This window comes from Trichomycterus rosablanca, chromosome 16, assembly GCF_030014385.1.
Source record: "Trichomycterus rosablanca isolate fTriRos1 chromosome 16, fTriRos1.hap1, whole genome shotgun sequence".
Classification (NCBI taxonomy): Eukaryota; Metazoa; Chordata; class Actinopteri; order Siluriformes; family Trichomycteridae; genus Trichomycterus; species Trichomycterus rosablanca.
In genome coordinates, this window is record NC_086003.1 from 7,689,860 (window position 1) to 7,703,404 (window position 13,545).

At 38.7% G+C, this 13,545-nt stretch overlaps 1 protein-coding gene across 1 annotated transcript in view; it reads right to left on the minus strand.

The window, feature by feature from the left end:
* Positions 1–13,545, minus strand: part of thbs4b (thrombospondin 4b) — a 40,488-nt gene that overhangs the window by 22,162 nt on the left and 4,781 nt on the right. The window contains exons 2-8 of the mRNA XM_063011088.1: positions 8,030–8,227; positions 6,218–6,504; positions 6,032–6,134; positions 3,080–3,162; positions 2,930–2,981; positions 1,217–1,365; positions 980–1,117 (exon numbers count right to left, since the gene is read on the minus strand). Of these exons, the coding sequence (XP_062867158.1) occupies positions 980–1,117; positions 1,217–1,365; positions 2,930–2,981; positions 3,080–3,162; positions 6,032–6,134; positions 6,218–6,504; positions 8,030–8,227 (1,010 nt within the window). The remainder of the gene's footprint in view (positions 1–979; positions 1,118–1,216; positions 1,366–2,929; positions 2,982–3,079; positions 3,163–6,031; positions 6,135–6,217; positions 6,505–8,029; positions 8,228–13,545) is intronic.

A 13,545-nucleotide genomic window follows, 5' to 3' on the forward strand; every position in this document is an offset into this window, starting at 1 on the left:
GACATGGTCAAAAGTATGTGGACACCACTCCTTGTTAAGGAATTTAGATTTTTTACTACTTTATTTAGTAGTTGCTGGGTACCCCGAACACATCCGAGGAGGGTATATTTTGCCTTCCTCCCTCTGACGTGTGCGCAGTTCACTGACCTCTTTCTAATTCGCCCATACTTTGGTGGACTTGCATGTGAGGCCAGTCCTGCGCATGGAGAGTCACACGCTGAGTGACCACAATGTCCTTACATAACGTCGAAGACCCCACCCACTTTTTGGTCCGGTCTTGTCCCACCCAGCAGACTAGTGGCCGATTTTGTCTGCCGCAGGCACTTCCAACTGTGCCTGCTCGGGGGCGCCCTGTTGACCGGTAACAGTGCTGAGATTTGAACTCAGAAAATTTGGAATTCAAGTGATGGTGTGCTAGCAGAGTATCCCGCTTCGGCCACTTGCATTGCTAGCAGGTGGACAAAATCAATTCTAAACATGAATCGATGAGTTTGGTTTGAGGGATGACCTCAACCCCTTTGATCACCTTTGGGATGAATTAAAATGCTGACTGTGAGTCAGGGCAAGAATGCACAAATGCTCATTATAATGAATTGGCACAAGTTCCCACACACTTCACAATCTTCTCAAAAGCCTTCCCAGAAGAGTGAAGGGGTATTAAAACTGTAAAGGGGTGAGGCAAATTTTGAAATAGTTTGTCCAGCAAGGTCATGGTCAGGTGTCCATACACATATACTTTTGGCTATATAGTTTTAATGGTCATTTTCATTTTTGTGGGTTTAGGACTAAAAAGAACCACAGCAAGAGCCATTATTTGTATTTTTTGTAGTAGCCAGCAGAGGTCACTTTTGCAGCAGCAATGAGACACACTGATCACATCACTCCCTCAGGCACAGCCAATTGTGCCCATTGGACTCTTGGCCATTTGAACATGAGAGCTTGTGCTATTGGTGGTGTCGGGCAATTTACACACACTTACCTGTTTGTGAGTCTGAGCAAAAGCTGCTCCCACACCTGCTATTGGATGGCCTGTGTAGCCATTAGGACACACCTCACAGCGGAAGCCCGGAGCCGTGTTCACACAGCGCACACCCGGAAAACAGGGGTTAAACTGGCACTAAAACACACACAAAAAAAGCACACCCATGTTATATCATTTTAATACATGAATATTCAATAAAAATAAATAATCCAGTATCCCTATAGCATGTGTTACCTCATCAACATCATCACAACTGTGTCCATCTCCAGTGTATCCATCAGGACAGGGACCACACTCCACCCCGTCCTCCGTCTCAGTACACGTGTTATCACGGAAACACACGCCGGGGGCACACTTCTGTTTTACTGGAGCCCCACCCAGTCCTGCACCAGAGTCACAAGTGCACAGTCATTACAATTTAACCATTTATGTAATAATAATAATAATATTAGTAATAAATGTAATAGCAGTAGTAAGAGGTATAATAATTATAATAATACATTTATTAGCAGTAGTAAGAGTTATAATCATAATAATAATAATAATAATAATAATAATAAATTTAATAGCAGTAGCAGTAGTTATAATAATTATAATACATTTATATTATAGTAATAATAATAATAATAATAAAAGTAATAACAATAATAAATCATTATAGTAATAATAAAAGTAATAACAATAATAATCATTATAGTATTAATAATAATAATAATAATAATAATAATACTTCACTACTTCTAAGAATAACAGTATACATAATAATAATAATAGTAATAATAATAAACAACAACAATACTACTACTACTCCACTACTAATAATAATAATAATATAAATAAAAATAAATCATATATTTTTTTATAATAATAATACTAAAAGTAATAATAACAAATCATTATAATAACAATAATAATACTCCATTACTAAGAATAATAACAGTATAAACAATCATAATAATAAAAGTAATAACAATAATAATAACAATAATACTACTACTACTACTACTACACTACTAAGAATAATAACAATATATATAAAAATAATAATAACAATAATAATAATATTTATTATTATTTAATAAATATTTATTATATTTATTGTTAATTATTATATAATAATAACAGTATAAACAATAATAATAATAATAATAATAATAACAATAATAATAATAATAATAATAATAATAAGTAGTAGTAGTGGTATTATTAATAATTATAATATAATAACAGTAATAACAATAATAATAGGAATAACTAACAACAATAATAATAATGGTAGTAGTACTACAGCTTCTACTACTACTACTACTACTACTAATAATAATAATAATAACAATAAATTAATCAAATTGCAGTATTATTGCTATGATCGGGAAAGACACACTGTATGGCCAAAAAAGTGTGGACACCTGACTAGTGAGCTTGTTGGACATCACATCCCATATCTACTGCCACTACTGTTGGATAAGTAGGCCTGGCTTGCAAGCCATATCTTAATGGATCTTGCTTTATGCACAGGGGTACAGTCATACTGGAACAGGAACGGGTCTTTCCCAAAATGTTGACAAAGTTGAAGCAGATAATACTGTATATTGTACATGACTGATTTTATACAGTTGATAGGGGTAGGTTAAGGGTGGTTCCACATACATTTGGTCATATAGTATACATTTTATATGTTAGTATTTTGGCACATAGAGCGTATTAGTGTAATATAGATCTGATTAAGTATACAATGTTATGTAATTGATCACTGTTGACTTTATGTAGGTGTTGCACCCATCTGCTTTCTCATGCAATGGAATTACCAGGTGTGCTGCTATTTGAAAACCATGCATTTGGTGCTCTGGGCTTCTTATGGTAAGACCATTAGGTCACCACATTTGGAGTCAAAGGTGTTAAGGGTGCATTTACATATATAACCTTTTGGTTAGGGAAGTGTCTTACCACATGCTTGACACTCAGAGATTGTGTTTCTCAGAAAGGAGGTTTCCTTTACCTGCATATACATAAAAACAGGTAAAAAAAAGAGTATAATTAAATGTTAAAAAGTGAATAAGATATGACGTACTGATAGAGGCTAGAATAACGTGTTACCTGTTGAATAAGCACATCTTTCAGCTCATTGATGACTTTGGTAAGCTCCAGCATCTGACTGGTTAGCTGTTTAGTGTTGAGCCCTGAGAAAGTGAGCGAGATTCAGAATGTAATGACTCCAGTTCCTCCAAATATATTCAATCATAGGTTGTTATTCATGCTTTATGAAGTAAAAGTGTAGAAGTCTTTCTTATTAGACAACAGTTATGCTTATTTATGAGGTTGTTTTGGTTTGGTAAAAGCACTATAAGCATCAGATTTTTATCTTATGCTGACATTAGCCAATCAGCATTTCTTTAATGGTGAATCACATGACTTTTGTGACCTTATTTGGTCAGAAATACTTCATGTCATACATGAATTAAAGTCCTCATTTATGGAAATGGCAGCAATAAAGGTATGACAGAAGATGGGTCACTGAGTCACTGGACTAGTGTGGCACCAACACTGTCTGGCTTATGGCACTGTGAGGCAGAGAACATCTGCACAAGATGATGCCAACTGTTACCCACTAGTATGAGGTGAGACAAAACAGCTGTGGGTATAAAATGGGGTATAAAACACTCAGTTAACTAATTCCTCATTGTAATGTCATTGTGTGATGTTTTTTGTAATAATTGTTATTGCTGCTGCGACACCACAATTTCCCTTCGGGGATTAATAAAGTACTCAATCAATCAATCAACACGTGCATATAAAGCCAGCCAACACCTTTTATATGGGTTGTACCACATAAAACGATTGGCTAGCATTGGATGATGGCCCTGCTTTCTGGAAGGAAGGATGGCCTTGCTGTCTCCAGTATCAAGCATCCAATGGTAGCCAATCGTTTTATGAGGTAGAGCTCATAAATAGGTTTTTAAGTAAGCTATAGGACGGCTTAGCCATCATTGAAGCTCAAACTGATTGCACAAATTGATGACAAACATAGATAATGATGAATTTTTGGGCAACATTGTTTTTTTTACTCTGCTTTACCTACTAGTGCTGTTTGGGTCCATGACCAGCCACAACCTGGGGTTACCAGTTGTTACCCACTAGTTTATGAGGCGAGACATAACAGCTGTGAGGTGGACTAACACGTGCATATAAAGCCAGCCAACACCTTTTTTATAAGCTGCACCTCATAAAACGATTGGCTAGCATTGGGTGATTGATACTGGAGACAGGACGGCCCTGGTTTCTGGAAGGTATCAAGGTCTCCAGTATCAAGCATCCAATGCTAGCCAATCGTTTTATGAGGTCCAGCTCTGTTTTACCTACAAGTGCTAGTTGGGTCCATGACCAACCACAACCTGGGGTTACCAATTGTTACCCAATAGTTTATGAGGCGAGACAAAACAGCTGTGGGGCAGACTAACATGTGCATATAAAGCCAGCCAACACCTTTTATATGGGTTGTACCTCATAAAACGATTGGCTAGCATTGAATGATTGATATTGGAGGCAGGAAGGACCTGCGTTCTGGAAGCCACTTGTCATACCTGTATGGCTTCCTGATCTGTCAAGAAACATGTTTGTCAGTCAAGTAAAGACATTTATTTAAATATGATTCTGATTCAGAACCAGGTCAGAAATACGATTCTGATTCAGAATCGGGTCAGAAATATGATTCTGAGTCAGAACCAGGTCAGAAATATGATTTTGACTAAGAAGGGGGTCAGAAATATGATTCTGACTAAGAAGGGGGTCAGAATTATGACTCTGATCCAGAACCAGGTCAGAAATACGATTCTGAGTCAGAATCGGGTCAGAAATTGGATTCTGATTCAGAATCAGGTCAGAAATATGATTCTGATTCAGAACCAGGTCAGAAATTTATTTAATCCCATTCATGTAGCATGGGGTGTCATGGAGACTATAGATTTTTTTAAGGCAGTGGTAGCTCAGTGATTGAAGTACTGGACTAGTAATCAGAAGGTTGCTGGAAGCCCCACCACCAGCAAGGCCCTTAACTCTCACTAATCCTCAATTAAGACCCCCTATGGGTTTGGTTACCAATTTAATCTAATCAATAGAACTAGGGATGCATCGATACCATTTTTTCCCAACCGAGTACGAGTACAAGTACATGTATTTTTGTACTCGCCGATACCGATACCTATTTAGAATGATGCAATCTGGAGCATTATGGAATAGTGTAGTTGCTTGGGTTGCCATCACTAATTGTAAAAAAAAAAAAATACCGCACAGACATCATTGAGAAAGCTTCTGACAAGCTAACGTTAACGTTCATTAATAAACGGACGTAATTAACGTTGTGCACATCATACATGCGATGCGATTCTGCTGATTGAAATATTTACTTTAAAAGGATAATACAGTCCGATCCCATCTGAGCCGATTCTATCAGCACATACATTCGTGGTTCACCTCGGTAAATCGTAAACGACTCTGAGTCGGCTCCCGCTCTGTGGTAATAACCAGTATAATTAAGCCTGAGCTTTATAATGTAAGCGAGTCACACAAAATGTTCTGTAGTATTTGATGTTTATTTACAACCGCAACATTCATTATAACAGTAAACACGGAGAGATGACTGAGAAAAGAAACTTACGCTGCGCTTAAAATGAGTCGACTCCTGAATCACTTGTATCGACACTGTGAACAGAGTTTTGAACACAAACACGTCCTATAACAGCGGTCGCTGCTTTTGTAACCGGTTATCTTCGCTGTTAGCTCTATTTTAAGTTTTTTTTTTTTAAACGGAACTAAATAACATTAAACGTGCGTGTGAGCGTGGTCAGTGAGAATAATTCAATCTGTCTCCCGTGGGTGAAAAATGAATTGCAGCAACGTGCACTAGGCACACGGTATCGGATGTTTAGTATCGGAGCCTCGTTTGCGAGTACGAGTACGAGTTAATGAGCGCGGTATCGGGCTAATACCCGATACTAGTATCGGTACTCATGCATCTCTAAATAGAACTAATAGAATCAGTGTTGTCAGTACCCAGTGTCTGCATGGAGTCACTCTGATGGGTGTGGCAGCCTTGCAGAGATGCAACGTTCTCAGCAGAATCCCCGTAAGCCAGTTTCAGCTCCTCCAGCTCTTCCTATCAATCACGAAAAAGAAAAAAGCTTGTAAAGTTAATACATTTTAGCACGGTACCGTATATGCATTGATCATGACTTTTACCTGTGCTTTTCCCTGCATGGTCTTAAGTTGAACGCCCCGATTGTTGCTGAGCCCGTTGAAGACCGCCGGTAAATCTCTTATCGTCTCTACCAATCGGCAGTCCAGATGCAGTTCTATTCCAGGTACAGGCAAAGTCCCTAGTTCGTGCGGGAAGGCCTTGGGTTTGTGCGGCACCTCTATACCCTTCAAGTGGAAGAGAAGGCGGTGCTTTTCGCCGTCCGCCAGTTTGAGGTTGTTAAAGGTGGTGGTGGCCATCCTGCCATCGCTACGAAGGTAACGCAGCGTAGCTACATAAAAAGATGTAATATGGAGAAACCATTTTTAGCAGATTAGCTTGAGATTGGTAGCAAAAAACAATTAGGAATTCATTTAAATTTAAAATACAAGCCAAGCCTGAAAATACTTGAATAAATCTTATCTAGTTTTGAAATAAACAAACACGTATTAGCAACTAAAAAGTTCATCAAGATCGTAAAAATTTTATAGTAAAGGCCTGGTACAGATTTAATGCCTAAATTACATTATGGCTAAAATGCTAATTGTCTAAATGCTAAATTTGAGCTCAAACGTGTTCAGTTTGTATAAAAAAATAAACAAATAAATAAATAAATTCACTAAGAACAAAAAAAAAGCACATTTTCCCAAAGATTAATATTAGAACCAATTATAAATTTCTTTATTTTAGTTTTAAATTGCCACCAACTTTACACCAAGCTAAATGACTCGTAAGTACTCTGATTCAGAACCAGGTCAGAAATACGATTCTGAGTCAGAATCGGGTCAGAAATACGATTCTGAGTCAGAATCAGGTCAGAAATATGATTCTGAGTCAGAATCGGGTCACAGATATGATTCTGATTCAGAATCAGGTCAGAAATACAGATATAAGCTGCGTCCGGAATCGCATACTTCCATACTCAATAGTACGCAAAATGAGGACGCGAGAGCAGTTAGTATGTCCGAATACATAGTATACACAAAGAAGTACGCGAGAAGTACCCGGATGACCTACTTATTGGGCAGCCATGTTTGAGTATGCAAGCGATGCACACTTGTGTGCCGCTAATGTATCCCATAATGCAACTGGAGCTGCGTAGGCGTTCAAAGCGGAATAAGAAACAAGAAAGACAGCGGAAAACGGAGAGTCCTTTGTTTACAGGTGTAAGTAAGATAAATAAAATAAATTTTTTAAAGACAAATAAATAACAAAAAGACGATAAATATCCAAAATATTGGCGAGTGGAGTTTGTAATGAGTCTGTAACTATGGTGATATTACGTCATCACGTTCCCACGTCATCACTTGACGTTGGTAAGATGGCGGATGTAGTACGTAGCAGTGTTGTGTGCATACTTCATACTTCTGTACTGAAAGTATGTACTTTTTTACCGGCCGAGTAGTGCATACTTCCTCCAATCTAGTATGTACTCTGTAAGTATGCGATTCCGGACGCAGCTATAATACAGAAATACAGATATACGATTCTGAGTCAGAATCGGGTCACAAATATGATTCCGAATCAGGTCAGAAATATGTTTTACAGATATAAGGGCCGCATTTACTGAAACAATGTAAGTATTACAAAAACTGAAGGGATGGATGGGAATCTAAATTGGCACACTGAAGCTGTGCCTCACCACCACTGCTTGTGGCACCGTGACACAGTAAGAGTCTAGGCTGTGTGGGTTTGAACCTCAGCAGGGCAGTGAGCCGTTCAGAACCTCTAGTCTACAGCACCACACAGTGGTTTCAAAGTACACTGAATACAGAATACGCTAAAACCTACCAGTACCATTAAATAAACTCACTCACCTTTGTTTAGCTTGCCCAGAACAGTAAACTCAAAGTACTTGCTGTTGTCCTGTGGATTATAAAGCCCAAACACTGTGGTTCCAGTTCGAGGTTGCAGGTGGAAGGTTGCTAGCAGGAAGATTTCTGATACTCCCTGTTCCACCAAACCTCCATGCAGGAGATCCGGGAGACAGTCTGGAGATGTCAGGAGGTTGTACACTACAGAAATAAATCATTTTAAAAACATTTGGTCAAGATTTTGTAGAACTCAACATGTCATAATTATTTTAATACACATGATCAAGTATTATGTAATTTATTTATTAGGATTATAACGTCATGTTTCACACACTTTGGTCACATTCATGACAGGACAGGTAGTTACTCATCATAGAAGATTAATCTGTCATAAACAGTTTTATGTCACCCACGCAGACACTGGGAGAACATGCGAACTCCACAAAGAAAGGACCCAGACCACCTCACCTGAGGATCAAACCCAGGACCTTTTTGCCGTGAACCGACAGTGCTACCCACTGAGCCACAGTGTCACCGTCAAGTATTAAGTAAACAACAATGTATACATCCCATCTAATTATTGAGGCCCTCTTCTGGAATCCACAAGGGAAAAGGAAGAGGGGCAGGCCAAGAAACAGCTGGCGCCGTGACCTAGATGCGGATGTGAAGAGGTCGGGGTACACATGGGGACAACTGGAAAAGATGGCCCAGAATCGCGATGACTGGAGAGCACTTGTTCGTGGCCTATGCCCAAAGTTGGGTGGTAAGGCGTAAGAAGAAGAAGAATTATTGATTTTAGGTTTCAGACATAGCCATTCATAACTGTTCTATGCTAGGGTGTAATCACATTGGATATTGGGGGGGGGGTATGTTCCCCCGCCCCCCCAGTATTCAAATACGCTCACAATGCGCCAATATACAGATGTAAAAAATTATAAATAAAAACATATTCCTCTCAATAGCTTTGCATAATGTTAGGATCCAGTAGTGTTCCATCAGTTAGTTGTTGATATGACAGGAATGTTTTAGAATGCAAGGACCCAACCCCTTCTCAGGTAGATTTGGTCTCCCCCAATGTTCATTGCATGGCTAAGGCTATATGGCTACATTCTACAAAATTAAATGTGAAAGAAATTATGTCCTGTTGGCTTTGTGGCTACAATTGAGGATCATTTGGGCACAGAGAGGTCAATTAAGACACAATTTGATGAGTTTAATGTGGAGGCACTCCAGTAACTTGCACAGAGCCTTGACCTTGACCCCTGTAAACACTTTTTTTGAATGAATTGGAACACTAAGGCATTTTTTGTCCAACACTATGGTCCTTGACAAACTTTGAGATAAATGGAGGCTGTTATTGCTACAAGGGAGAAAGGGACTAAATATTAATGCCCATGGTTTTGCAATAAGATGTCCTGTAAGATAACTCTTGACTTTTTGTAGTGTTTATACACTTGTAAAATGCATATTTAAACAAAAGATCTCTCATATGATTTGATTTTAGGCCCTTTTCTAGAATCCTTGAAACCTTTTATAACGCTATATGGGCTTATAACGGGGCTTATAACCACTTATCTAAACACATGGAACGTGAACCTAAACCCTAAGCTAAGCTAAACAAGAACTAGGCAGGACTAAACAAGGCATGAATAAGACAAACAGGCTAAGGATAAGACAGAAAGGCTAAGGCTAACAGGCTAAGACAAACAGGCAAAGGCTAACAGGCTAACAAACAGAGACAAATGCTAAACAGGACTAGACAGGGTAAACATGCTAAACAGACTAAATAGGGCTAAACCATAAGACAAAGGCAAAAACAAGGACAAACCAGATCAAAACACAAGCAAAGTTTGGTGGCACAGGCACAGGCACAGGCACAGGCACAGGCACAGGCACAGGCACAGGCACAGGCACAGGCACAGGCACAGGCACAGGCACAGGCACAGGCACAGGCACAGGCACAGGCACAGGCACAGGCACATCAGAATCCAAACAGAGTTCAATACAAAATAGTCTCCAAAGACTGGTTCTCCAGCTGCCTTCTTAAACACCCTCAGATTAGGGGCAGCTGGAGCTAATTAGCCGAGGGAACCGATCATACTGAGGGGGCGTGGCAGAAGACCCCAAGAGACAGGGGTGTGGCACATAGGAGCACAGAAGCTCCAGCAAGAGCACATAGAGGCTGGATACATGACACCTTTATTTATTTGTCATTATTTTACTGTACTCATTATTGCATATGTTGAAAATATCTGCAGAACAAAAGACTACATTGTTCATCCCAGATCAGACCATCTGATAATGTATGAAACCTTGGTGTTGTCCTGGATAACCAACTGACCTTCTCTCCTCATGTAGCCAACAAGACAAGATCGTGCCGGTTCCTCCTCTACAACATCAGGAAGATTCGTCCATTTCTCTCCAGGGAAGCTACCCAGATTCTGGTCCAGTCACTTGTAATCTCACGGCTAGACTACTGCAACTCCCTCCTGGCAGGAGCTCCCATGTCCACTACTAAACCCTTCCAGCTCATTCAAAATGCAGCTGCTTGCCTGGTTTTTAACCAACCCAAACACCGCCACATCACCCCACTGCTGCGTTCTCTTCACTGGCTTCCTGTAGCTGCACGCATTCAGTTTAAAACACTGATGCTCGCCTATAAAGCCAAAAATGGACCAGCCCCAAGCTACCTTCGTGGTCTAATCAAACCCCGCTCTGTATCGCGCAACCTCCGAGCCTCTAGTCTAGCTGGACTTGATCCTCCACCCAGGACTAGAGGAAGTCTTTTGTACCCCAGGCAGTCAGACTGTTTAACACCACACAACGAAATCGAATCAACAACTCAAACATACAGGTGTATTGCCACTTCCAGGACTACATATTCCTTACTTACATTCTTGTTTTCATACCTGTATGTACAGTCATGTGAAAAAGTTAGGACACCCCATGAAATCCTTTGTCTTTTTGAACATATTTAAACATATGAACATTTGAGCTTCATTTGAACAGTACTGAGAGATGGAGCTTATAAAACTAAACAAATAAAATGTTAAAAAATTACTTTTAAACACAAGCTGTAAAATGTAATGAACAAAAATGGAAATTTATTGTGAGGAAAAAGTTAGGACACCCCCACATTTATTACTACTTAAAATGTCTAAAATTAGAATCAGGTGCACCACATCAGCTGCAATGATTAGACCATCGTTAGAGGACATTGGAGTTTTATTTAAACCTCAGACATTAGTTTGGTTTGCTCTTGATTGTTGAAGTAAGTGATATCACCATGGTGAGATCTAAAGAGCTTTCTGAGGCCTTCAGAAAGAAAGTTGTAAATGCATATGAGACTGGGAAGGGATTTAAAAAGATCTTAAAACAATTAGAAATCAGCCATTCCACTGTCCGGAAAATCATTTACATGTGGTGAACATTTAAATCAACTGCCAACATGGCCAGGTCAGGCCGTCCTAGCAAGTTCAGCCCAAGAGCAGACCGCAAAATGCGTAAAGAAATCTCCAATAATCCTACAATGTCATCACGGGACCTACAGCTAGCTCTTGCCACAGTTGATGTCAAGGTACATGCATCTACCATCAGAAAGAGACTGCACAAGTTTGATTTTCATGGGAGGTGAGCAAGGAGGAAACCCTTGCTGTGAAAAAAACATCAGGGCAAGACTAAAGTTTACCAGAGAACACCTAGACAAAGACCAGGACTTCTGGAACAATGTGCTTTGGACAGATGAATCCAAAGCTGAATTATTTGGGCACAATAACAGAAAACATGTTTGGCGCAAACCCAACACAGCATTTGGGAACAAGAACCTCATACCAACTGTGAAGCATGGAGGTGGAAATGTCATGGTTTGGGGCTGCTTTGTAGCAGCACGGCCTGACAAGCTCTCCGTTATAGAATCCACAATGAATTCTTCACTGTATCAGAGGGGGCTTGAGAAAAATGTAAGATCATCTGTCCAAAAACTGAAGCTGAAGCGGAGGTGGACCATGCAACATGCCAACAACCCAAAACATCCCAGTAAATCCACCAAGGAATGGCTCAAAAGAAAGAAACGGAGAGTTCTGAAATGGCCAAGTCAAAGCCCGGATCTTAATCCTATTGAGATGCTGTGGGGTGATTTGAAACGGGCTGTGCATGCAAGAAACCCCTCAAACCTCACACAGCTGAAGAAATTCTGCATGGAGGACTGGGAAAAACTTTCTTCCAGTCGATGTCAGAGACTGGTAGATGGTTATAGGAAATGTCTAATTGAGGTTATTTCAGCCAAAGGGGGAAACACCAGCTATTAGGGCATAGGGTGTCCTTACTTTTTCCTCACAATACATTTTCATTTTTGTTCATTACATTTTACAACTTGTGTTTAAAAGTAATTTTTTCAGTTTCATTTGTTTAGTTATATAAGCTCCATCTCTCAATACTGTTTCAAATGAAGCACAAATGTTCATTTGTTTAAATATGTTCAAAAAGACAAAGGTTCTCATGGGGTGTTCTAACTTTTTCACATGACTGTATATATCGGTTATAATTTATATTATTTTATCTACTGTACATATATTGCTATTATTATTATTTGTATATTACCACTACTATACAGTACTCATCCATACCTATGTCTGACATATTTTATATCTGATACACAGTCTCTACTCATATTCTATTATTTATATATATATACCCATAACTGATACATTGTAGATATTTATAACTATAACATCCTTATCTCTATATTTATTCTTATATATCTGTATATATTGTTTATAAGAATAGATACAATACCACATGTCACATGTACCAGATGCACAATTTGCACATACTGTTTTTCTGTTGCATACCATATGCTGTATTAATGCACCTTATTTCCTTACTTACCTTATTTTGTATTTGTTTAAGTTTTCTCTTCTTTGTTACTACTGGAGACCAATAATTTTGTTCGGGATTAATAAAGTATCTATCTATCTATCTATCTATCTATCTATCTATCTATCTATCTATCTATCTATCTATCTATCTCTCTATCTATCTATCTATCTATCTATCTATCTATCTATCTATCTATCTATCTATCTATCTATCTATCTATCTATCTATCTATCTATCTATCTATCTATCTATCTATCTATCTATCTATCTATCTATCTATCTATCTATCTATCTATATTTTTCTCTATCTATCTATATTTTTCTCTATCCATCAAGCATCAAGGCTCTTCTCTGTACTGGCACCCAAGTGGTGGAACGAACTTCCTCTGTCTGTCCGAACATCTGAGTCTCTTGCTGTCTTTAAAAAACAATTAAAAACCCACCTCTTTACTAAACACTTAAGCTGACTTGTACTTACTTACTAACACTCTTTTATTTCTTTCCAAAAAAAAAACAAAACACTTTGGTTCTTACATGTTTTAGCAGATGTGTGTTCTTGGACTGTTGTTCTACTTAAACTAGAGTAATGAAATGGATAAGATCTGGATAAGAGAGTCTGCTAAATGCCAAAAATGTAAATG